Raw genomic sequence first — 27,585 nt, forward strand, 5'->3', positions numbered from 1 at the left:
GTAGTCAAAGTTTTTATATGGCTGGTCTAGTTGAGTTTTTGGTCAGGGCACAGGTGTGCTAGGCTGATAGGAGAAAGAGTAATGGGGAAATGCTCTTTCAGAGAGGGCACAGACATGGTGGCCAAATGGGGAAAGGTGAAGGCTAATGGGAATAATGGGATAGCCCCTTGATTGAGAGTGGGCAGAAGGTAAGTGGGCCAATACTGCTCCTTCTGTGCTGTTAAATTCTATAAAAGCAAAAACATTCAATGTTGAAATGCTGTCAGTGTTGTGGGGTCAGTGCTCCATTCTAACTCAGAAATCAGTAAGTCCAATTTCCATATAGTAACATATCATACTAACAATGTTCTTACCATCACTGTCTAAAATATAATCTCGAGGAAACATGATACCACAACCCATGATATCACCCTTGTAGCAGCGAGGGCCAAAGGGATCTCCCACTCCACTTCCTTGGAAAAGCTTGCCATCATCTGAGAAAAGAAATCAGAGAATTCAGTAACACACACACACACACGGACACAGGTCCTGCCTTTCTCTCTGCCACACAGCCAGGCACAGGTACTCACACAAACTGACAATGTCCTCACACACACACACATTGGCAGTGCCAGACACAGATAAACTGCCACACACACATACACACACAATGACATCTCCCAAATACAGAGATCATCTCTTTGCGGGCAGTGTGTGGGAGTGGAGCTGACTGGATTGTTTCACAGAGAATCAGCAGGGACTTGATGGGCTGAATGGCTTCCTTCTGTAATGACTCTAGGACTTTTAATCACATATTACAACAACAGCTTTCATTCATTTGGTACCTTTAACATAGTAAAACATCCCAAGATGCTTCACAGGAGTGTTATCAGACAAAATCTGCGACTGCGCCACATAAGGAGATATTAGCACAGGCAACTCAAAGTTTGGTCAAAGAGGTAGGCTTTAGGTCATGCTTTAAAGAAAGAGAGGGTCAGAGGTTTAGAGAGAGAATTCCAGAGCTTAGGGACTTGGCAAGTGAAGGTACGGCCACCAACAGTAGGGCAAAGGAAATTGGGAATGTGCAAGATGCCAGAATAGGAAGAATAAGGAGATCCTGGAAGGTAGTAGGGATAGATTACATACACAGAATTCCCCACCCATTGGCAATGTGTTTCTTTCACATCGATAGCTTGATATGCAGATAGGTAATGTCTTATGCACACATATCCCTACACTTGGGCAATGCACCTCACACACACAGAAAACTCGACTCCCATTCATGCCTTTGGTACTTCTAGACTCGCCTTCCAGTGCACTTTTGGCCAGTCTCCTACCTTGCACCTCCCATAAACATGAGCACATCCAAAACTCCAATTCGCATCAAGTCTTGTTCACTCATCACCCCTGCGCTCGCTGACCTACACTGGTTCCAAGTCTGCTAATACCTCGATTTTTAAAATTCTCATCCTTATTTTCAAATACCTCATGCCTTGGCCCCTCCCTTTCTCTGTCACACTCCAAATTTTCTGAACTTCTGACTGTTCTGAATATTAAAGAGACTTTCAGTGCTCCACCAGCAGTGGCCGTGCCTCCAACTGCCAAGGTCCTACGCTCTAAGTTCAATTTGACCAAGCTTTTGGTACTAATATACCCTGCAACTCGGTGCCAGGTTTTGTCTGATGACACTCTCCTGTTAAACGCCTTGGGATGTTTTACTACATGAAAGCTGGTTGGTTAACTTGCACCGTTGTTGAGGGTTTGAACTAATTTGACAAAGGGAAGGGGAACAAGAACATAGCAGAAAGGAGCAGCAATGAAATCAGAGCACAAAAAGAGATGTAAGCAGCAGTAAAATTAGAAAGATCCGAAAAAATGCGGGAGCCAGATTCAGAAAATCCACTTTGACAAAGGAGACATGAAATGTGTATGTAAGTCAATGCCAACAGTGGAACCAAGGAGGTTGGTGAACTGCAGGCACAAGCTGCCATGTGGGATTATGATGTGGTGGCATTAACAGAGACACAGCTCAAGCATGCATTCTTAACATTCCCGGTTATCAAGTATTCAGGAATGATAGAGCAGGAGAAACAGGAGATAGCATTGATTAAGAATGATGTTAGAGTTCTAAATAGAAAGGGCTTACTAGATGGCAAAAGGACTGAATCGATTTGGCTTGAGTTAAGCAACAGAGGGGGAGCTTTTTATACAGACGTCCAAACAGCGAGAAGGAGGCAGATGAGTAAATTTGTCAGCAAATTTTCAAGGCTTGTAGCATCCAAAGTTAATATAGCCTGGATGGCAAAGGTGATAAAATTTAAAATAAAACATAAAGACCAGGTTTATGACAAATGTAATGAGCAAAGTTCAGTTAATAACCAGGAAGACTAGGCCAAGTACAGGATGGAGAGTGGGCAGAAACATGGAAACATGGTCCTGCATTCCTTGGATGGTGGGGGTCTTGCTTCCCTCCATTCTGAGAGTTCCCACTGACTCCGAGCGCCCTGCAGTCACTTCATGCTCGAATGGGCATTGTGCAGCTGCAGGTGGGACTTTCGCCCCTCCCTCAGGAAGAAGTCCCGCCTTAGAGAGCTGTCAGCCAATCAGTGGACAGAAGAGGAAATGCAGGAGGGTGTCAAAGCCTCAGTCTGGGCATTGGAGGCCCAGGTACGTTCGAGGGGTCCTAGAGTGGGGAGGGTAGGTAAAGCCTCGGGGGGGGGTGGGGGGGCGGGGGGTGGTGTGTGTGTGTGTGTGTGAAGAGGGCGATCGGGATCTTGGGGGAGAGGCCTGGGCTGTTGGGGACAGTGGGGGGGGAGGTGGATAGGTCTGGAGGCCACCAGACCTTGAGGGGTGGAGGGGGTTGGGGACGACTTCCCCTTCCCGCCAGAGGTGTAACTCTGTTGATTTTCGACTTTCCCCCACACAAGTTCAATCCTCCCACCACCCTAAAAATTGAGGCCGGGTGAGAAACGGCACTTAAGTGGCAATTAATTGACCACTTAAGGGCCGCAACTGGGGCAAGGGCAGACTTCTTGCCCAGGGCCTTTCCTGCCCCAGTGTAAAATCGCTGCATGGTCAGGGTGGGTGGGAACCCAGAGGGAATTCCGTCCCTTCAATTTCCTACTCCCCCAGCCTAAAAACCTGCTGGTGGGAGTCATAAAATTCTGGCCATGGAGCTCAGTGTGGAGAAGCATGAAGTGACAGACTTTGGGAGGACTGATAGGGAAAGACAGTAAATTATAAATGATTTAAATTTTTCAAAATTTTAGATGGACAGGGAGACGTTGACATCTATAAACACAAATCCTTAAAGGTGGCAGACCAGATTGAGAAGGTGATTAAAAAAGCATATGGGTTACTCAGGTTTATAAATAGAAGAATAGAATATAAAAGCAAAGGGATCATGGTAGAACTTTATAAATGACAGCTTAGGCCTCAGCTTTAGGCTGGGCAGCACATGTCAGGAAAGATGTAAAGGTCAATAGGAAGGGAGATTAGGGATTAGGAGCTTCAGTTATGAGGAGAAATTGGAGAGTTTAGGATTGTTCTCTTTGGGACAGAGAAGGTTAAGAAGCAACAGAATAGAGGATTTCAAGATGATGAGAGGGTTTGATATGGGTAAATGGAGAAAAGTTATTACCTCTGGTGAGTGAGTCAATAACTAAGGTCATAGATTAAACATTATTGGTGTGCGTGCACACAGACACACACACACCTCAACAGTCACGCGGACACTGGCACTGTATGTCTTTCATAAAGGCACTATAACACACAGGCAGACATCTGCTCCTAATCTGTCTCAACACTCACAAAGGTACAGCCACCTGCACTGTCACGATCACATACAGTCCCACATACACACTCGAATGGTCACTCCTGGCGCTTTGATACTTTTGCACTAACGGTGCTCTATTATACATGTGCATCGGCACTGTTCTATTACACGCAGTGATGTCATACATTATATACACTAGCACTGTTATATATAAGCTTCTGTGCATTTGTGCCATTACATTACACACACTGGCACTATTATGCATACACCTTTGCGCATTGGTGCCATTACATTACATGCATTGGCGCTGTTATATATACACCTTTGTGCACTGGCACTGCTGTATTACACTCACTTGCGCCATTATACACACACCTTTGCGCATTGGCTCCATTACATTATATGTACTGACGCCGTTACATTATATGCTTTGGCACTGTTATATATGCACCTTTGCGCTTTGATACCTTTACATTACATGCATTGGGACTGTTTTTTATATATATATATATACATCTTGGCACATTGGTATTGCTGCATTACATGCATAGGTGCAATTATACATACACCTTTGCGCATTGGTGCTGTTACATTACACAAATTGGCACTGTGATATATACACCTTTGCGCACTAGCATTGCTGCATTACATGCATTGGCGCTGCTAAATTACATGCGTTGGTGCCACTGCATTATACACATTGGTGCAATTATACATAGACCTTTGCGCATTGGTGTTGTTACATTACACACATTGGCACTGTGATATATACACCTTTGCGCACTAGCGTTGCTGCATCACATGCATTGGCGCCGCTAAATTACATGCATTGGTGTCATTGTACATACGCATTTCGACATTGCTGCTGTTACATTACATACGTTGCTGGTGTGGCACAGCATTACATTCATATGTTTAACAACATACATTTTAATCAATAAGAAAAGACCATTCGCTCCAATGAGCTTGTTCCTTTTGCATAGATCAATCCCACCTTATTCCAAATCATTTCTACGCTTTGCTGTTCCCTCCTGTGCAGTTGTCCATTGGTGCCATGATCTGGACTGCACTCCTTCCAGGTATCGTTACTCCCAGCGGTCTCCAATGCTGAGCACGTGGTCGAGAGTGGCTCACCCCCTGAAGACTCCTGTACTTCCAGCCCCTTCCTACTCTTCCAGATGGCCGCCTATCTCCTATTCTGACCTCTCGCTGCCTGTGGGATGTTCATCCTCCCTGATGCTCCGCAGTAACTCCAGCTGCCCCCTCAAGCTGGGAAATCCTGAGCTCGAGCTACGGCAGCTGGAAACACGTTCTGGGGAAAAAGCTTGTTCTGATTGCTCATATGGACGTGTGTCAGGAAACTCACTGATGTCACAAACTGCAGTCAAAGAGGTTTAGCTTTGTAAACAAAAAGTGCTGTTGATATTTTTCTCATTGTTGAAATTATATACAATATTTGATACTTCCCTATTGACATGCTCATTCAATAATGTTAGTAAATAATTCAAATAAAAGGATCAGAAGGTGCAACAACATGCTCATGTGGCCAACGCCATAGGGCACAACTATTCACATCACTCTGTCCCATTTCTCCTCTCCTTTCCTGAAGCTGTCCAGTCCTTGCTGGGGTACAGCAGCAGTGAATCTCTCAAACCTCAGCCAAATACCTTTGGGTGCGCGAATGGGACTGTTGAGGGCATCATAGTTGAGTCTAACCCAGTCCTTGTCCAATGACCATAGGCTTTTGCTATTTCCAGCAGGGGTCACTGGCCAGTGATCAAAGGTTGAAGGCTTGGCCAACTTCCCCTCCCTAAGCAGTGGCACCTCTACTTGTGTCACAGCTAACTTGGCATACCCCTGGGATTGAACCTTCTGGCCTGCTATGCATGGTGACAGATCAGCCCACTGAGCCATGTTCACTCCTGTTTTGTCTCAAAAATCAATGCTGTAAATGTTGGGAAAGTGGAGGGGACTTCAATGAGAATTAACTAAGTCACTGAATGCAGAAACTGTGGAAATATGGAAAATATTTCCAGAGCTGCCAAACCACAGGAGTAGGATAAAAGGATATCTGATTTACACCAAATTTCAGATTAACGCTCAGTTTTACAATTCCAATTTAGCCATATTCCAAAACAGCTGCTTTCTATTGGACTTCACATTTCCGCAGCTTTACATCTAATCCCACAATGCGACTTCTCATTTATTGAGCCAAACTTTGCATATTTGTCTTGTATCCCATGTCCACTGACATCTTACCTACGTGCTGTATCTCATGGAAAAACTGACACTACAAGAGCAAAGTAATAAGCAGAAATAAGTCCAAATGAAGGAATTCAAAGAAAAACAAACAGCACAAGTTTTTAATAGGATCTGTTACAAAAACAAAACAGAAAATGCCAACATTCCTGTTCAAATCAGGAGCCTAGATGTTTTCAATTTCCCCTCTACTTAATAAGCTACATCAGTTAAATACTTCAGTAAAATGCTAACCAATGGAACTTTAAAATGCACATTAAGCCTTAAAAAGGTATTGGTTATCTGTGACCAATAATGGAATGCCCTAAAATAGGCTTTCAGTTCACAATGTGCTGAGTTTCACAATACAGCAGGCTGCATTTGTATGGATTGTGTGTTTGGTCTCTTTTTCTAATAATTTACTTGGTCAACTCCATGACCTTGATTTGAATTAGCGATTGCTGTTCTTAAAAAAAAATTTCATTCCTCTGTCCTCGCAAACCACCACTCCACCTCCAACCTCCCTTTCCCCTCTCAAGTCCTTGAATGTGTTGTCTCCTCTCAAATCTGTGCCCACCTTACTTGTAACTTCAAGTTAACTTTCTCTAATTAACTTTTTGTTCCGCTACAGTACTGAAACAATTGTAATCAAAGTCACAAATTACACCCTTTAAGACTATGACTGTGGTAAGTAATCTTGTCTTGGCCTGTCTGCAATCTTTGACAAGGTCGACCACACCATCCACCCTGAATGCCTCTGTTCTGTCGTCCGGCTGGGTGGGACCATCCTCACCTGGACCAACTCTATATTATCCAATCGTAGCCAGAGAATCTCCTGCAATGGCTAATGTTCCCGCTCCTGCACTGTTGCCTCCAGAGGCCCCCAAGGATCTATTGTTGGCCCTAAGACATTTCTCATCTACATACTGCCCCTCAGAGACATCACCTGAAAACATCAGGTTCCACCATGTATGCTGCTCATACCAACTCTTACCTTATCATCTCCTCTCTTGAACACTCCACAGCCTCCAAGTGGTCACGCTGCTTGTTCAACACCCAGTATTGGATGAGCAGGCATTTCCTCCAATTAAGCATGGAAAAGACCAAAGCCATTATCTTCGGTCCCCACCACAAACTCTGTTCCCTGGCCACCAATTCCACCCCTCTACTTGGCAACTGTCTCAGGCTGAACCAGACTGATTGCAGGTTCTGCATCCTAAATGATCCCAAGCTGAGCTTGTAGCTCCACATCCTTTCCAACACAAAGACCACCTACTTCCCCCTCCATTACATTGCCATCTCCACCCCCTCAGCTCATGTGCTGCTGAAATCCAGGTCTGTGCTTTTGTTACTTCTAGACTCGACTATTTCAACGCTCACCTGGTGGCCTCCCAGCTTCCTCCAACAACTTGAATTCATCCAAAACTCTTTTGTCTATATCCAACTCATAACAAGTCCCATTCACCCATGTGCGCTAACCTACATTAGCTTCCAGTCTGGTACTGCCTCGATTTTAAGATTCTAATCCTTGTGTTCAAATCTCCATTTGCTTCTCACCATCTTTGTAACCTCTACCAACTCAACCACCGTCCGAGAACTCTGCATTCCTCCAAACCTGGCCTCACACATTCCCCACGTCCTTTCACAGTCTCAGCCCCTAAACTCTGGAATTCTCTCCCCAGACCTCCCCTACCTCCTTTAAGAAGCTGCAGAAAACCTACCTCTTTGACTAAGCTTTTGGCCACCCCATCCTGATATCTCCTTCTTTGGCATGATTTAAATTTTGTCTGATTGCACTTCTTGGGACGCTTTCCTACTCTAAAGGTTATGCAAATACAAACTGTCTTATGTAGAGCTATGCACCTCCAGCCTGAGTCAACCCATGAGGAAATGCACACTGAAGCTAAATTGGGCCCACGCAGAGAATTTGTCCAGCACACTGCAACCAATCCCTTTCCTTCTCAATGTTTCCTGGCTGGTTACCCAGCGTGAGTATGGGCATGCAAAGAGGAAAACTTTTAGGTCAATTTTTTGGACTTGAGGACTTTGGCACAAAGCTAAGCCGACACCTTTGACATCCTGAATTTTATCAGCTTGGATGCAACTGGAGCCTCTCTCAACTTTCCTTGGAACCTCTGGCAGAGCTCACAAGATACGAGGTTGGAATGTATGGAAAGGTGCCATCAGTTAATGGAAAGACTTTGTGGTTCATAGATTCTTAATGCAGAACTTGGTATAAATGAAATATGTTAAATAAAAGATCTCAACTGTACTATTGTGAAGCACAGTCCACAATGGGCAGGCGTTCTTGGCAGCTGCCTAACCTTTCTTGGTCACCTCCTCAACATTCAAGCCCACTAAAGCATAAAGCCTTACACACCCTGCTTCTTCCTTTCTTGCCCTGGAGACACCTGCCATAACATGGCATAAACCCCAGTTATGTGTAGTGCTACCCACATGTACACATCTTGCTTTTGTTTGTTTGTATGCATCAACAACTGCTTTATTTTAAATCTGTACATACTTTAAATCATTTAGATAAACTTACAAAGTAGTTATAGCACAGAAACATGCTATTCTGCCCAACTGGTCCATGTTGCTGTTTATGCTCCGCATGAATGTCTTCCTACCACTCTTTATCTAAGCCTATCAACATATCCTTCTATTTCTTTCTCCCTCATGTGCTTATCCAGTTTCCCTGTGAATGCATCAATACTATTCACCTCAGCTAATTCTGGCAGCAAGTTCCACATTCTCACCACTCTCTGGGTAAAGAAGTTTCCCCTAAATTCCCCTGTTGGATTTATTAGTGATTATCTTATATTTATGGTTCCTAAGTTCTGGTTTCACCCACAAGTGGAAGCATCTTCTCTACGTCTACCCTGTTAAACCCTTTCATAATCTTGAAGACTTTGATCCGTCTTCTCTTTTCTAGAGAAAAGAGCCCCCACCTGCTTAATCTTTCCTAACAGATACAACCTCTTCGCTCTGGTGTCTTTCTAGTAAATCTTTTTTGCACCTCCTCCAGTGCCTCAATATCTTTTGTATAATATGGAGACCAGAACTACTCACAATCCTCCCAGTATGGTCTAAAAAAGGTTCTGTACAAGTTTATCAGAACATCTGATTTTCCAATCCAACCCTCTTGGAATGAACACCAGTGCTTTATTTCCTTTTCTGATGGCCTTGTTAACCTATGTTGCTACTTTTAGTGATTTCTGCCTCTGTACCCTGAAATCCCTCTGTTCCTCTACCCCATTTAGAGACACTTTTTCCAAAGAGTACGTGATCTTCCTACTAACGTGCAGTTAACCTTGCATTTATTGATATAGAAGTTCATTTGCCAAATACACACTCTTAACTTCTAAATGACCTTTTATTTAAAACACACACACAGAATAGCTGCAGATAATTCTTTGAGAAAAGTTTCTTCTTGCTGACAGGAATAGCACTGCAAAACACGCCAAAAATTTTTTTAAAAAAAGATTATAAAGCTGAGGCTAAAAACTAACTGCTTGACTCACCCTCTCTTCCCCCCTTCCCTTCTGCAATCTTATCTTGTGATTAAGGCTACTCTACCATATTAGAAATACTTTGACTCAAAAACAGCAGCTAATCCTAGCAGAACTACTGCATTCTGACACAGTATGTTCAGCACCAGTTCCCAACATGCGGACTTCAGTTATCAAAAAATCTACAACATGAATTTTTTTTAATGGTTTTCTGCTGTTGATATAAGCCATAAAGCCAATGATGCCTACACAGGAGATTTTTGGGAAGCTTAAGTTTGTTTTGAAGATATTTGTTTTGAGCTTTCAGCACATTCAATACTGGGAAATTGAACAGTGTGACCATCAAATACTCCCAAAGCTCATACAGCATGGGTAATATAGAGGCACTGCCAACAATCCAGGATGGGTGCAGCATGGGTTAGATACAGAATAAAGCTCCCTCTACACCAGGGGGTGTCCAACCTTTTCACATGAGGGGCCGCATTTCAATTTTTCTCTTACTCACGAGGCTGGTGAGGAAATTTCAAAAGAAAGGACTCGACATTCATTCTCCATTTTCTTCTTCTTAGCCAGTGGAGCTGCCATCTTGGTTTTGATAAATACTATGGGTGGGCACTGGTTGAGATAGATACCGGGCACACATTGATACTTGAAATTAAGGATTCTGAAGTCAATAGAGAGAAAAACTTTTAAGTCTCCAAGTAACAGAGTTCACAGGTCTCTTGTGCACTTCTAAGTGTTGGATTGTTTTTCCCTAGGGTTGCTGTCAGAGAGAAACGCACACGCCCCACATGTAGCATTTAAAGCTTCATTTCCTCGACAACTGATGGCTTAAGGTCGAAGGCTTCTCCATGCCTCGCATGATAAAGGGGAGCTTCTCTTTACCTCACTCACCGGCTACACGGGTTCGCACAATCAACAAGGCCACCATTGCTGGCACAGCTCATCTTAATGAACAGCTCACGTGTCACTGCCAAGTGTGACACATCAGGCAGCAACATCACAGTGTGCCCCAGCTGTCTGGGCATTTATCAGAAGGGATGCTGGGATACCTTCCAGAGGTCGGCGGGGTCACTTGCAATCAAGTGTTTGGATTGAGTCCAGTTGGTAGGCCGGATAAAAATTTGGCGGGCCAGATTCTGGCCCACAGGCCATACATTGGATAATCCTGCTCTACACTGTTGCCAACAGACACTCCCAGGGCACATGCAATAAGGGGTTAGATACAGCGTAAAGCTCCCTCTACACTGTCCCTATCAAACACTCCCAGGACAGGTACAGCACAGGGTTAGATACAGAGTAAAGCTCCCTCTACACTGTCACCATCAAACATTCCCGGGACAGGAACAGCACGGGGTTAGATACAGCGTAAAGCTCCCTCTACACTGTCCCTATCAAACACTCCCAGGACAGGTACAGCACAGGGTTAGATACAGAGTAAAGCTCCCTCTACACTGTCCCCATCAAACATTCCCGGGACAGGAACAGCACGGGGTTAGATACAGAGTAAATCTTCCTCTACACAGTCCCCATCAAACACTCCCAGGACAGGTACAGCACGGGGTTAGATACAGAGTAAATCTTCCTCTACACTGTCCCCATCAAACACTCCCAGGACAAGTACAACACGGGGTTAGATACAATGTAAAGTTCAAGGAACTAAATGACCTCCTCTTGTTCCTACGTAATAGGTTCAAGGGACTGTGGGGCCTACTCCTGTTCCTATGTAACAGCTTTATCAGCTGAATAGCCTCCTCCTCCTGTTCCAGTGTAACATGCTTGAGGGTGCTGAATGGGGCTCCTCCTGTTCCTGTGTAACAGGCTTGAGGGGGCTAAATGACCTCACCTCCTCTTGTTTCTATGCACCTATGTAAGGCATTCACAAAGTTCATCACCTTTCACAGTTGCCTCCTGTTCCCTTCTGAAAACATACATCCAAAGTAAGAAAGTCAATTAAATGACAACAATAGACATGCCAGGTATATATCAAAACCAAAACCACTGATTTAGGTACAGGGCAATAATTGGAGTGCTGTTTTTGAAGCTGTTTTGTCTCTTGACTATAACACAGAATATTTGATGATATATAATGGGACATTGACTATAGCATGTACTTCACCATAACAAAGCATTTGGAGGAATCTGCTATGGTGCTGAAATCACTATTTCCACAAGTCATTTTTATTCACTCCCATCAGTTGAATTGATCAGTTTTGTGCTGGAACTCTCACTGTTTTAACTACACTGCCTTCATCTGATAGTATAGGTGTTGATGAAGAGCTCAGCACCTCCGCTGATTGACACTTTAAATAGCCAGGCAAGCCCAGGGATTAACCAGCTGTTTAAAGTGCCAGTTAGCACAGAGCAGCATTAAACTTAGACTGCCTGCTTGGAACTGAATGAACAGAATGTCAATGTTAAGAGCAGCTGATATTAATAATACTGCTGTTAACAGGAGAGGGTGAGAGGTAAGGGTGAGAGATGTTAAAACTGTGCAAGGTATAGGGACTATACAGGCAATTGAAGATAGCATCAAGTCAGATCTGTCAATGGCAGATACATTAATAAGTTCCGAACTCTATTTTCCCAAAGCCTAAGCTGCTTTTTGAGTCAAAGGTTGACTAAGTTATGCAGATACTGCCTGACCTGCTGAGTATTTCCAGCACTTGGTTTTGATTTCAGATTTCTCCTCCCACTTTCTGTCTTGGTACCATAACTTTTGTAGACATGAAAAATAAAACATGTGAGTGGCTTCCAACCTGCTCCCATTCCCGTTGTTGGAATGTGACCAGATTCCGGAGAATGCCTCACAGACACTTGCCTACCGGTTTTGCATCAACTTGATCTGTGACCTCTGACAACAGTACAAACGAGTGCTGGGTGACACACTGACCCTTCACCTCTGGATCGCGGGTTCGAATCCAGCACAAATCAATAGAGGGAGTGTTACTCTGATACTGGCTTGTCTCATATGAAAGTGCGTGCCCCTCACACTTCCCATCAACCTCTTTTACCTTGCAATCAATACTCAGGTCTGTGCCCCATTAGCCTCTGAAGCAACAGGTGAAAGAGTTGTTACACACTGTTTTAACTTAGAGGGTCAATGAGTTGGCATTCATTTCTATTGCGTCTTCAATCCCCACAACCCTCACCCCCGATTTGTCTTGCTAATTCCTTCAGTCTGTTACTTCCTAGTTTTGATGTTGGCCAAGTAGAAGCTTCTCTCAATTTTTCTACGCTTGCTAGAGATTAGTTATTACTTTTGCACCTGGCTTATCATTTCACTCAAAGTTTCTTCTGTCTGATCCTTCTTCTGTAATCTAACTCGATCAAATTCCCTGTGGTAGGTTCACTTCAGTTTTATTTCTGGTCCCTTGCTCTCTCTCTCTCTCTTTGTTCACTCAATACAGTTTGGAGTTCAGTCTCCCCTGATTGTAGAATTCAGGTTAATCTTTAAAATGTAACCAATTAACCATATTGCCAACAAAATCAAAATAGTGCGGATGCTGGAAATCTGGAAAAGAAACAAAGTGCTGGAAGCACTCAGCAGGTCAGGCAGTATCTGCAGAGAGAGAAACAGTTAACGTTTCAGGTTGATGACTTTTCATAAGAACTGGAAAATGTAATGGGTTTTAAGCAATTGCAGGAGCAGGGAAAGGGGGGATGTGGGGGGAGAACAGAAGGGAAGGTCTGTCAGGAGAGAGTAAATTCTCTTCAAAATCCAATTTTTTGACTAAGCTTTAGGTCGCCTATCTTAATATCTCCTTCTTTGCCTCAGTGTCTAAGTGTGTCTGATTACACTCTGTAATACCTTTGGGATGTCTGTCTACATTAAAGATCCTTTCAAATCCCATTTTGGTTCAGTAAGTTGCGCTGTTTTGCTGTGTGTCTGTATCCATTATCTCGTAAATAGTCAGACTAAGTCTCGAATCATAGAATTTAACAGCACAGGACAGCATTCAGCCCATTGTGCCTTTGCTGGGTCTCTGAAATTTAGTCCCAAACCACAGCTTTTTCACAAACCCTGCAAATGAGTTCCCTTCAAGTATATGCCCAGCTGCCTTTTGGATGTTGCTTTGAAATCTGATTGCACCACCCTATCAGGTAGTGGTCTCCAGGTCATAAGAAGCTCTGTTATTATAAGACACCCTGAGCCACTCCAGGAGCTTAGTACTTTTTAATCCAATTTCCTCTTGGCTATAGATCCAACTGAATGCTAGAACTTCCACAACTCCCCACATCTATAACTAAATTCCACCTCAAATACTTTAGTGGGGAAACGTTTTATTAAGAAAAACAGCAAGTTCTTGTACAAAAAAGAAACTATATACTTGAAGGGAATTCGTTTGCACGGTTTGTGAAAAAGCTGTGGTTTGGGACTAAATTTCAGAGACCCAGCAAAGGCACAATGGGCTTATTGCTGTCCTGTGCTGTTAAATTCTATGGGAAGAATTTTCCCCCAGTTGAGGGGGGAAGTGCAGGAGCGGGTGCAGGCAGGCGCACCTCCGATTGGCACCCCCGATTGGGGGTGTGCCGCCGTTTTAAGTGGGTGGGCCAATTAAGACCTGCCCAGCCTGACATCTGCCAGGAAGCGCTGTGTGCTCCTGTGTGGGTGGGGGGGATTCCCTCAGCCAGGAGTGTGCTTGTACACGACAGAATGCACTGATCTCTCTGAGGCTAAGTGCAGCCTCAGGGCGATCGGCTCCGAATTAAAACTTTGAAGGTAAATGTTCAGAAAATTTCCCTGACATGTCCTCTCATGTGACACTGTCACGAGTTGTGACATGTCCACCACTTTAAATCATACATTTATTAAATTTTTTAAAACCCTCATGAAACCTCATCCCGCCCATGGGTGAGGTTTGATGCTTTTTCTTAAGCCTGCCAGTGCTCCTGGCAAAAACAGAATTACCTAGAAAAACTCAGCAGGTCTGGCAGCATCGGCGGAGAAGAAAAGAGTTGACGTTTCGAGTCCTCATGACCCTTCGACAGAACTTGAGTTCGAGTCCAGGAAAGAGCTGAAATATAAGCTGGTTTAAGGTGTGTGTGTGGGGGGCGGAGAGATAGAGAGACAGAGAGGTGGAGGGAGTTGGTGTGGTTGTAGGGACAAACAAGCAGTGATAGAAGCAGATCATTAAAAGATGTCAACGACAATAGTACAATAGAACACATAGGTGTTAAAGTTAAAGTTGGTGATATTATCTAAACGAATGTGCTAATTAAGAATGGATGGTAGGGCACTCAAGGTATAGCTCTAGTGGTTTTTTTTTTATATATAATGGAAATAGGTGGGAAAAGGAAAATCTTTATAATTTATTGGAAATAAAAAAGAAGGGGGAAACAGAAAGGGGGTGGGGATGGGGGAGGGAGCTCACGACCTAAAGTTGTTGAATTCAATATTCAGTCCGGAAGGCTGTAAAGTCCCTAGTCGGAAGATGAGGTGTTGTTCCTCCAGTTTGCGTTGGGCTTCACTGGAACAATGCAGCAAGCCAAGGACAGACATGTGGGCAAGAGAGCAGGGTGGAGTGTTAAAATGGCAAGCGACAGGGAGGTTTGGGTCATTCTTGCGGACAGACCGCAGGTGTTCTGCAAAGCGGTCGCCCAGTTTACGTTTGGTCTCTCCAATGTAGAGGAGACCACATTGGGAGCAACGAATGCAGTAGACTAAGTTGGGGGAAATGCAAGTGAAATGCTGCTTCACTTGAAAGGAGTGTTTGGGTCCTTGGACGGTGAGGAGAGAGGAAGTGAAGGGGCAGGTGTTGCATCTTTTGCGTGGGCATGGGGTTGTGCCATAGGAGGGGGTTGAGGAGTAGGGGGTGATGGAGGAGTGGACCAGGGTGTCCCGGAGGGAGCGATCCCTACGGAATGCCGATAAGGGGGGTGAAGGGAAGATGTGTTTGGTAGTGGCATCATGCTGGAGTTGGCGGAAATGGCGGAGGATGATCCTTTGAATGCGGAGGCTGGTGGGGTGATAAGTGAAGACAAGGGGGACCCTATCATGTTTCTGGGAGGGAGGAGAAGGAGTGAGGGCGGATGCGCGGGAGATGGGCCGGACACGGTTGAGGGCCCTGTCAACGACCGTGGGTGGAAAACCTCGGTTAAGGAAGAAGGAGGACATGTCAGAGGAACTGTTTTTGGATGTAGCATCATCGGAACAGATGCGACGGAGGCGAAGGAACTGAGAGAATGGGATGGAGTCCTTACAGGAAGTGGGGTGTGAGGAGCTGTAGTCGAGATAGCTGTGGGAGTCGGTGGGGTTGTAATGGATATTGGTGGACAGTCTATCACCAGAGATTGAGACAGAGAGGTCAAGGAAGGGAAGGGAAGTGTCAGAGATGGACCACGTGAAAATGATGGAGGGGTGGAGATTGGAAGCAAAATTAATAAATTTTTCCAAGTCCTGACGAGAGCATGAAGCGGCACCGAAATAATCATCGATGTACCGGAGAAAGAGTTGTGGAAGGGGGCCGGAGTAGGACTGCAGCAAGGAATGTTCCACATACCCCATAAAGAGACAGGCATAGCTGGGGCCCATGCGGGTACCCATAGCCACACCTTTTATTTGGAGGAAGTGAGAGGAGTTGAAGGAGAAATTGTTCAGCGTGAGAACAAGTTCAGCCAGACGGAGGAGAGTAGTGGTGGATGGGGATTGTTCGGGCCTCTGTTCGAGGAAGAAGCTAAGGGCCCTCAGACCATCCTGGTGGGGGATGGAGGTGTAGAGGGATTGGACGTCCATGGTGAAGAGGAAGCGGTAGGGGCCAGGGAACTGGAAATTGTTGATGTGACGTAAGGTGTCAGAGGAATCACGGATGTAGGTGGGAAGGGACTGGACAAGGGGAGAGAGAAGGGAGTCAAGATAACGAGAAATGAGTTCTGTGGGGCAGGAGCAAGCTGAGACGATCGGTCTACCGGGGCAGTTCTGTTTGTGGATTTTGGGTAGGAGATAGAAGCGGGCCGTCCGAGGTTGGGCGACTATCAGGTTGGAAGCTATGGGAGGGAGATCCCCAGAGGAGATGAGGTCAGTGACAGTCCTGGAAACAGTGGCTTGATGTTCAGTGGTGGGGTCATGGTCCAGGGAGAGGTAGGAGGAAGTGTCTGCGAGTTGACGCTCAGCCTCCGCGAGGTAGAGGTCAGTGCGCCAGACAACAACAGCACCACCCTTGTCAGCGGGTTTGATGACAATGTCAGGGTTGGACCTGAGAGAATGGAGTGCAGTAAGTTCAGAGAGAGACAGGTTAGAATGGGTGAGAGGAGAAGAGAAATTGAGACGACTAATGTCGCGCCGACAGTTCTCAATGAAAAGATCGAGAGAAGGTAAGAATCCAGAGGGAGGGGTCCAGGTGGAGGGAGAATATTGGAGATGGGTAAAAGGATCCGTTGAACTGGGAGAGGACTCCTGCCCAAAGAAGTGAGCCCGGAGACGAAGACGGCGGAAGAAGAGTTCAGTATCATGCCGAGCCCGAAATTCATTGAGGTGAGGGCGTAAGGGTATGAAACTAAGTCCTTTGCTGAGCACTGAACATTCAGCATCGGAGAGGGGAAGGTCAGGGGGGTATAGTGAATACACGGCTGGGGTTGGGACTGGAAGAAAGGGTGGGGACGGAGGGACAGGCAGGGGTGGAGGGTCCTAGATGGGTATTGGTGTCGATGAGTTGTTGGAGCTTGCGTTCCTTAGCACTTGAGAGAAAGAGAAAAAGTTTCTTGTTGAGGCGTCGGATGAGCCGAAGGATAAAATGAAACTGGGGGCACGCGCAGCTTTGAAAAAGGGTACGGCGGTGCTGCTGGAGGGAGAGGTCGAGTGTGTTCATATGGCGGCGCATGGCACTGAGAGTGGATTTCAGAATGTGACGGGAACAGCAGTCCGAGAAACGTTTTATGTCCCGGAGATACCTGTAATCCTGGGTGGGTTCGAAACACGAGGGGTGGAATTTCAGTTGAAATCCACGTGGGGTAAGTCGGACTCTTACTTCCTCCAAATAAAAGGTGTGGCTATGGGTACCCGCATGGGGCCCAGCTATGCCTGTCTCTTTATGGGGTATGTGGAACATTCCTTGTTGCAGTCCTACTCCGGCCCCCTTCCACAACTCTTTCTCCGGTACATCGATGATTACTTCGGTGCTGCTTCATGCTCTCGTCAGGACTTGGAAAAATTTATTAATTTTGCTTCCAATCTCCACCCCTCCATCATTTTCACGTGGTCCATCTCTGACACTTTCCTTCCCTTCCTTGACCTCTCTGTCTCAATCTCTGGTGATAGACTGTCCACCAATATCCATTACAAACCCACCGACTCCCACAGCTATCTCAACTACAGCTCCTCACACCCCACTTCCTGTAAGGACTCCATCCCATTCTCTCAGTTCCTTCGCCTCCGTCGCATCTGTTCCGATGATACTACATTCAAAAACAGTTCCTCTGACATGTCCTCCTTCTTCCTTAACCGAGGTTTTCCACCCACGGTCGTTGACAGGGCCCTCAACCGTGTCCGGCCCATCTCCCGCGCATCCGCCCTCACTCCTTCTCCTCCCTCCCAGAAACATGATAGGGTCCCCCTTGTCTTCACTTATCACCCCACCAGCCTCCGCATTCAAAGGATCATCCTCCGCCATTTCCGCCAACTCCAGCATGATGCCACTACCAAACACATCTTCCCTTCACCCCCCTTATCGGCATTCCGTAGGGATCGCTCCCTTCGGGACACCCTGGTCCACTCCTCCATCACCCCCTACTCCTCAACCCCCTCCTATGGCACAACCCCATGCCCACGCAAAAGATGCAACACCTGCCCCTTCACTTCCTCTCTCCTCACCGTCCAAGGACCCAAACACTCCTTTCAAGTGAAGCAGCATTTCACTTGCATTTCCCCCAACTTAGTCTACTGCATTCGTTGCTCCCAATGTGGTCTCCTCTACATTGGAGAGACCAAACGTAAACTGGGCGACCGCTTTGCAGAACACCTGCGGTCTGTCCGCAAGAATGACCCAAACCTCCCTGTCGCTTGCCATTTTAACACTCCACCCTGCTCTCTTGCCCACATGTCTGTCCTTAGCTTGCTGCATTGTTCCAGTGAAGCCCAACGCAAACTGGAGGAACAACACCTCATCTTCCGACTAGGGACTTTACAGCCTTCCGGACTGAATATTGAATTCAACAAGATAAAAACAAAAAAACTGCGGATGCTGGAAATCCAAAACAAAAACAGAATTACCTGGAAAAACTCAGCAGGTCTGGCAGCATCGGTGGAGAAGAAAAGAGTTGACGTTTCGAGTCCTCATGACCCTTCGACAGAACTGCTGAGTTTTTCCAGGTAATTCTGTTTTTGTATTGAATTCAACAACTTTAGGTCGTGAGCTCCCTCCCCCATCCCCATCCCCTTTCTGTTTCCCCCTTCTTTTTTTTTCCAATAAATTATAAAGATTTTCCTTTTCCCACCTATTTCCATTATATAAAAAAAAAACCCACTAGAGCTATACCTTGAGTGCCCTACCATCCATTCTTAATTAGCACATTCGTTTAGATAATATCACCAACTTTAACTTTAACACCTATGTGTTCTATTGTACTATTGTCGTTGACATCTTTTGATGATCTGCTTCTATCACTGCTTGTTTGTCCCTACAACCACACCAACCCCCTCCACCTCTCTGTCTCTCTATCTCTCCGCCCCCCCACACACACACCTTAAACCAGCTTATATTTCAGCTCTTTCCTGGACTCGAACTCAAGTTCTGTCGAAGGGTCATGAGGACTCGAAATGTCAACTCTTTTCTTCTCCGCCGATGCTGCCAGACCTGCTGAGTTTTTCCAGGTAATTCTGTTTTTGTTTTGGATTTCCAGCATCCGCAGTTTTTTTGTTTTTATCTCTGTGCTCCTGGCCTGCCCGCCAACCATAAGGTTGGATAGTCAGCCCTGGCAATCACCTCAATTGTTTTATTAATGGCCTCAAAAGGCCATTGACAGGTCGGTGGGTGCACAGCTGACTTGGCTACGCCCCCACCAACTTGAAACTGGAAATGACACGGGGTGAGGCCGGGAGTTCCGCCCGATGTCATTCCGTGTCATGTTACGTGTTGGCGAGCAGGCCCCGCTCCCCACTCGCTGACCTAAAGGCCCTGCCCTATGATTCGAGACTTAATCTGACTATTTACAAGATAATGGATACACACAGACAGCCAAACAGCACAAGCGTTGCTGCCTAAAATGCACTGCTGGCACTTAGTTCCAAATTCAAATTTCAAAATGTCCTGGCCGATAATTATACCTCAATCAACATCATTAAAAAATAAATGATCTGATCATTATCGTATTGTTTTTGGAGAGAATCTGCTGTGCACAAATTGGCAGCTGAGTTTCCTACGTGACAGCAATGACTGCACTTCATTGGCTGTAAAGTGCTTTGGGACATCTTGCAGCTGTGAAAGGTGCTATATAAATGCATCTTTCTTTTCTTCCTTTGTGTGAAATAAGTTCTCATTTCCCCTCTTGTTCTTTTGCCAATTATTTTTAAGTGAGGGGTAATTCTTTTCAAGCTCGCTGTTTAATTTTCTTGGCATTGCTAAACTTGACCTTAAAGAGTGCCTTCGCACTATCAGCTGTGACATGCAGTTTAGGTCTCAAACTGTCAAGTTCTGGGTTAGACAATAGGGTCAGGAGAGTGAATACTAAATGTATCATAATTGTATTGAAGCACCTCAGAGTACAACATGATCTATGTCGATAACTTGAATCCCACTGCATTGTCTGACTGTCTGTAATGGCCATATTGAAATGTCTGGAATGTTCATCGATTGTATTGAAGCACCTCATGATCTATGTGGAAAAGTTGAATCTGATTGTGCTTTTTGTGATGGCCATTTAGAAATGTTTTGTAATGTTCTATCAGATATTTTATCAATAAAATATATTTTTCAAAAGAAAATTGATTTAATCTGCCAATCAACCTATTTCTACACCTATCCCCACTGCTCTCCTTCTGTTTTGGTGGCGCAATAAAGTAGGGACCCTTACATTGAACTTTGGGGAAGCAAAAGTAGAAACCTAAAGCCCAACTAACTGGAATTAGCTTTCTCTTCAGAAATACACAGAGGTTACATGACAGAAACAGGACATTCAGCCCAACCAGCGTCAGCCTTGATCTTTCTTGTGAGCAAGCAGTTGTACTCACATTTACCAGGCCTGTGCCCCTCTCTGTCCATCCACCTTTCTTACTCATTTCTCTACAAACGGATCTCCTCCTCAATTTCTTTGCCACAGTTTGGAGACCTGTAATACAGCCCAGCTAGTGCATCAAGTCCTTTTTAATCATTCAGCTCCAAACAGGTCTGTCCCATTCCCTTCCTCTGCAACCAACTCCCTCTGCAGTCTGTATTCTTCAACCAACTCCCTCTGCAGTCTGTATTCTTCAACCAACTCCCTCTGCAGTCTGTATTCTTCAACCAACTCCCTCTGCAGTCTGTATTCTTCAACCAACTCCCTCTGCAGTCTGTATTCTTCAACCAACTCCCTCTGCAGTCTGTATTCTTCAACCAACTCCCTCTGCAGTCTGTATTCTTAACCAACTCCCTCTGCAGTCTGTACTCTTCAACCAACTCCCTCTGCAGTCTGTATTCTTCAACCAACTCCCTCTGCAGTCTGTAATCTTCAACCAACTCCCTCTGCAGCCTTCTTCAACCGACTCCCTCTGCAGCCTGTATTCTTCAACCGACTCCCTCTGCAGTCTGTATTCTTCAACCGACTCCCTCTGCAGCCTGTATTCTTCAACCGACTCCCTCTGCAGCCTGTATTCTTCAACCGACTCCCTCTGCAGCCTGTATTCTTCAACCGACTCCCTCTGCAGCCTGTATTCTTCAACCGACTCCCTCTGCAGCCTGTATTCTTCAACCGACTCCCTCTGCAGCCTGTATTCTTCAACCGACTCCCTCTGCAGCCTGTACTCTTCAACCGACTCCCTCTGCAGTCTGTACTCTTCAACCGACTCCCTCTGCAGTCTGTACTCTTCAACCGACTCCCTCTGCAGTCTGTACTCTTCAACCGACTCCCTCTGCAGTCTGTACTCTTCAACCGACTCCCTCTGCAGTCTGTACTCTTCAACCGACTCCCTCTGCAGTCTGTACTCTTCAACCGACTCCCTCTGCAGTCTGTACTCTTCAACCGACTCCCTCTGCAGTCTGTACTCTTCAACCGACTCCCTCTGCAGTCTGTACTCTTCAACCGACTCCCTCTGCAGTCTGTACTCTTCAACCGACTCCCTCTGCAGTCTGTACTCTTCAACCGACTCCCTCTGCAGTCTGTACTCTTCAACCGACTCCCTCTGCAGTCTGTACTCTTCAACCGACTCCCTCTGCAGTCTGTACTCTTCAACCGACTCCCTCTGCAGTCTGTACTCTTCAACCGACTCCCTCTGCAGTCTGTACTCTTCAACCGACTCCCTCTGCAGTCTGTACTCTTCAACCGACTCCCTCTGCAGTCTGTACTCTTCAACCGACTCCCTCTGCAGTCTGTACTCTTCAACCGACTCCCTCTGCAGTCTGTACTCTTCAACCGACTCCCTCTGCAGTCTGTACTCTTCAACCGACTCCCTCTGCAGTCTGTACTTTTCAACCGACTCCCTCTGCAGTCTGTATTCTTCAACCGACTCCCTCTGCAGTCTGTATTCTTCAACTGACTCCCTCTGCAGCCTGTATTCTTCAACCGACTCCCTCTGCAGCCTGTATTCTTCAACCAACTCCCTCTGCAGCCTGTATTCTTCAACCAACTCCCTCTGCAGCCTGTATTCTTCAACCAACTCCCTCTGCAGTCTGTATTCTTCAACCAACTCCCTCTGCAGTCTGTATTCTTCAACCAACTCCCTCTGCAGTCTGTAATCTTCAACCAACTCCCTCTGCAGCCTGTATTCTTCAACCAACTCCCTTTGCAGTCTGTATTCTTCAACCAACTCCCTCTGCAGCCTGTATTCTTCAACCAACTCCCTCTGCAGCCTGTATTCTTCAACCAACTCCCTCTGCAGCCTGTATTCTTCAACCAACTCCCTCTGCAGCCTGTATTCTTCAACCAACTCCCTCTGCAGCCTGTATTCTTCAACCAACTCCCTCTGCAGTCTGTATTCTTCAACCAACTCCCTCTGCAGTCTGTATTCTTCAACCAACTCCCTCTGCAGTCTGTATTCTTCAACCAACTCCCTCTGCAGCCTGTATTCTTCAACCAACTCCCTCTGCAGCCTGTATTCTTCAACCAACTCCCTCTGCAGCCTGTATTCTTCAACCAACTCCCTCTGCAGTCTGTATTCTTCAACCAACTCCCTCTGCAGTCTGTATTCTTCAACCAACTCCATCTGCAGCCTGTATTCTTCAACCAACTCCCTCTGCAGCCTGTATTCTTCAACCAACTCCCTCTGCAGCCTGTATTCTTCAACCAACTCCCTCTGCAGTCTGTATTCTTCAACCATCTCCCTCTGCAGCCTGTATTCTTCAACCAACTCCCTCTGCAGCCTGTATTCTTCAACCAACTCCCTCTGCAGTCTGTATTCTTCAACCAACTCCCTCTGCAGTCTGTATTCTTCAACCATCTCCCTCTGCAGCCTGTATTCTTCAACCATCTCCCTCTGCAGTCTGTATTCTTCAACCAACTCCCTCTGCAGTCTGTATTCTTCAACCAGCTCCCTCTGCAGTCTGCATTCTTCAACCAACTCCCTCTGCAGTCTGTATTCTTCAACCAACTGCCTCTGCCGTTTGTATTCTTCCACCAATGTTGCTATTCCACTTCCTTTCCTATCTTTACTACCTCTCCTCTGAAATATATCACATTCCAATATATGGATTTTCTCCTCTTTGCCAGTTTGCAGCCAGGCTTTTGTTATTGATTTAGGGCTAATTCTTCCAGTGAGTGAATTAGAGATGTGAGCTCCTGTTCCAATGATTATCTCATCCTTACAATACCCAAGTGAAGAAAATATTTGTACAAAAGCAAAACCCTGCAAATCTAAAATAAAACCAGAAAATGCTGGAAATGTTCAGCAGGTCAGACAGCATCTCTGGAGACGGGGTCACAGTTAATGCCACAGACCCGTAATATTAACTCTGTTTCTCTCTCCACTGATGCTGTCTGACCTGCTGAGCATTTCCAGCATTTTCTGGATTTGTTAAAGAACTTGTTAAATTGTTGACAGGGCAGCAAATTGTTAAGAATAGAAGCCGGGACTTGGTCTTATTTCTTCATTGTGTGGGGTATCGCTGACCTTTTGTGTGGGAACATCATTTCGAATTAGCTTTGGAAATGCTAAAGGATATTGCTACTCTGTTGACTGGCAGCAAAACTATTTTCATTTAAATCTTTGGACTTTGGAACAAACAAGTTAAGAGTGGTTGTGATAACACTCCCATTTTTTGTCATCCTCTCAATCAATGCACTCATCAACTTCCCTCCCAGTCCCTTCACATCCTGTCTCTTCAATTGGAATTTTTGTATGGGATTTCATAGCCAGGATTTCATCTGAACACATACTGCCATCTGTCCACATCCAGCTGCTCTGAGTGTTTGTAAATGTTTCTCTGGTCACTATGGATACGAGCAGAGAACAATTATAGACCCAGTTAGATGCATAGTGGGTGGGAACAGATTTCTCACTTCCTTTCTGTACAGCACGAAAGCCTTGTCACAATAACAACTATTGCAAAAGAATTCAACATACTGGGCAGCAGAGAGCTCTAGTGTCCTGGCACACAGCAGAGATTAGACAGTCTCATTAACATATAAGACGCTACAGAAACATCAAGCCGCTCTGCATGTTTCATCTAGTGATTATGACAAATGCATGCCACATCAGGTTAGTCCTTATTTGAGCTGTAATTTAATTAGACAGCATTGCTGCCCTGTCACCTGGGATTCACTTCACTGAAGACCTTTTCCCAGTCTCAGGCATTAGTCCCAAAGCTCACCTCACTGCTCACCAAACTTGGGAGTTTGATGTTTATTTGGAAGGAGAATTAAAGTGCGGTCTAGAAAACTGGAATGTTTCTGCGGAACTTTTTTTTTTGTATTTCCCTCCTTGGAGCTCTTTGTGCTCACTTATTTAAAGAGTATGAGAGAATTATGCTGATAGGGCAACTTCCTTCTCTGTGGCTTCCCTTCCTGTTCCTTCTCTCTTAATCCAAGGAAGGAGGGAAGGAAACAAAGAAAGGACAGACTTGCATTTATATCGCGCTTTTCAGGATATCCCAAAATGCTTTACAACTAATGAAGTACTTTTTTGTAGTGTAGTTACTGTTGTAATTTACACACAGTAAGGCCTAACAGTCAGGAGGTAAATTACCAGATATAATCTGTTTCAGTGATGTTGGTTGACAGAGCAATATTGGTCAGCACACTGAAGAGAATTCCCCTGCTCTTCCTTTACATCCACCTGAGAACACCGGCGGCTTAACATTTCACCTGAAAGACGGCACCACCAACAGTGCAACACTCCCTCAGTACTGCACTGAAGTGTCAGTCACTTCCCCTTGACAACCAAGCCAAGCGTACCCCTCCTGAACCCACATCTTTTTCTAGTTTTTCCCCCATCTCCCCTCATGTCTGTTCTAAGCTCTTGTCCAAGAGATCCAACCTCCTGCTCTCTCGACCCTATTCCCACTCAACTGCTGACCAAACGTCTCTTCCAGATCTCCATGTTAGTTGACATTGTTAACAGTTCCCTCTCCTCAGGTACTGCATACCGCCACTTTAAATCTGCAGCCATCACACCGGCATTTACCCCCCCACCCCTCCCAAAACAAACATCCTTGACCCCTCTGTTCTTGCAAACTACCACCTTCTTGCAACTCTCCAATCCTCTTTACCTCTCTAAAGTCATTGAGCATGTGGTCGCTTCTGAAATCAACATCCAACTTCCTCACAACTCTATGTTTGAATCCCTCCAATCGGGTTCCCACCCCTCCCACAACCCTAATCAAAGTCACAAACATCTTCCTTCCCCCCACCCCTCCCTCTTTGGCAACCTTTGACACAGTTAACCTCCTGTACGTCAATGTACCAGCAAACCCAGGGACTGCAGCAAAACTCTGTTAAAACCTTCACCTGCTATTAATGAGCTGCTTGAAAGGCTGGACAGGGTCACAAAACTATTTTTAAAAATATTTACAAAGAGCTTAGTTCTTGCTTGCAATCTTATTTTGTCCACTTGAGCAGTTGGGTGGAAGTATGTCCGCTGTAACTAATTTATGCAGCGGTCGCTGAAGTGCTTCTCTATCCTGTGCAAAATAAACTCACTGGCTATTTTAAAAGTAAAACAAGGCCCAATCTGATGCTCTACCAATTCTAAAGACTGGAGTGGAGATGCAGGAGCTAAAAAATAATCAGACAACGCTTGCTGTTCAACCCCTGGCACAATACTGACAAGACAAAGGTACAGACCCTCTTGAAATGCTGGGGAGTTGGCAGCTGGCTACAAGGGTGGTCTAAGATGAGAGATAAAATAAGCCACGGTGATGGTAGAGAAGACCCTAAAATGTAACAGCCCCATTCACTAAATTCAATGCAAGTAGCATGACTAAAGTTAGCACATTTCTTTGCTTTATGAATGCCTTTGAGGTGGCACTCTTTGCCAACATATATTAGATGCAAAAATTTGAACTCCCCAGATAGTGGAACATTGTACCGTTTCCAATTTCTCCTTTTGCCGGTGGCAGGAACAGTCGCAGAGAATGATGCTGTCAAGATCAAATCCTGGGAGCTGAACTGTAGTGATGTCAGGTACTATTCACATAAACGTTGCAGGGAAGTGGTGCACTCGTTAGAAATCGATGCTTATTGGAAATTGTACGGCTTACATACATTTTCTGCTCACAAAACCAAATCTCTTGTCGCATTTCATGTCATAATACATTCCTGTACAGTTCTACACTCGGATGCAAACTGGTCATATTGTAATTACAACAATTGAACAACTGGTGGCACTGTGGTGCTCTCAGCGCTCCACCACAAGCTTGTTTTTCACCAACGGATCTTTTTCATTGTGGTAAACCGATGCTGAACTTTTAAATTCATTAGTTTGTATGTTTAATTTTGCATATTTTTCTTTTCTCTAAAAAATAATTTCTACATAGCCTGCAGTCTTGCCATGATTACTGGGCAGCTTACCTGCTCCCTCTTAGCCCTTGCCTTGGGCTCCACACCACCACTCTTGCTTAGCCCACTCAAATCCATTGACGTCAACCCCTCTGACACAGAAAACCTGCTCCTCCATTGGCTCACTACAGCCAGCTAATTGGTGCCTACTGACTAACGTGTGCTACCGCTCCTCCTCGTTTTGATCTGCCACCCTTGCCAGGCTTAGCTCATCTCAGTCCTAAATGGCCTACCCCCTATCCTGAGATTGTGACCTCTTCTTCTAGACCCCAACCCCAACCAGAGGAAACATCTTCCCTGGATCCAGTCTGTCCCGCCTGGTCAGAATTTTATTAATTTCAATGAGATCCCCTCTCACTCTTCTAAACTGAATACAGGCCTAGTTGACCCAATCTCTCCTCATATGACAATCCTGCCATCCCAGGAATCAGTCTGGTGAACCTTCACTGCACTCCCTCAATGGCAAGTATATCCTTTCTTAGGTAAAAGAGACCAAAACTGCACACAATACTCCAGGTGTGGTCTCATCAAGGCCCTGTACAGCTGCAGTGAGACATCCTTGTTCCTGTACTCACATCCTCTCGCAATGAAGGCCAACATACTATTTGTCTTCTTAACTGCTTGCTGCACCTGCATGCTCGCTTTCAGTGATCTCATTCTCATTCTGCTCCAGTACACTCTTGTTCTTAAAGTTCTCTCTCTGGGCCCACCCACATGGCTCAATTGCACACCCATTCACTCTCATTACCTCACTCTCTTCTGGATTTGTCTTCCCTCACCATTACATCCCACCTCCTGCACATTCAAACATGACATACCTTGATCTCTGTTATATCAATCTTTCCTCTTTAACACGACTCTCATTTACCTCCTTGAACATTTTCCCACACTGTACCACCTGGGGAGATCCACCAATGAAAAGTATTACAGTCAATGCCATGTGTCAGTTTGAAAGGGGGACTA

At 45.4% G+C, this 27,585-nt stretch overlaps 1 protein-coding gene across 3 annotated transcripts in view; it reads right to left on the reverse strand.

Moving 5' to 3' along the window:
* spryd3 (SPRY domain containing 3) overlaps nucleotides 1–27,585 on the reverse strand; it is a 301,493-nt gene that overhangs the window by 30,198 nt on the left and 243,710 nt on the right. For 2 of the 3 annotated variants that reach the window (XM_041180447.1, XM_041180446.1), the window contains exon 9: nucleotides 354–473. The exons of the other annotated variant lie outside the window; for it this stretch is intronic. In XM_041180447.1, coding sequence (XP_041036381.1) covers nucleotides 354–473 — 120 coding nt within the window. The remainder of the gene's footprint in view (nucleotides 1–353; nucleotides 474–27,585) is intronic. 3 annotated transcript variants of the gene reach the window in all.

The sequence above is a fragment of the Carcharodon carcharias genome, chromosome X, assembly GCF_017639515.1.
Source record: "Carcharodon carcharias isolate sCarCar2 chromosome X, sCarCar2.pri, whole genome shotgun sequence".
In the NCBI taxonomy this organism is placed as follows: Eukaryota; Metazoa; Chordata; class Chondrichthyes; order Lamniformes; family Lamnidae; genus Carcharodon; species Carcharodon carcharias.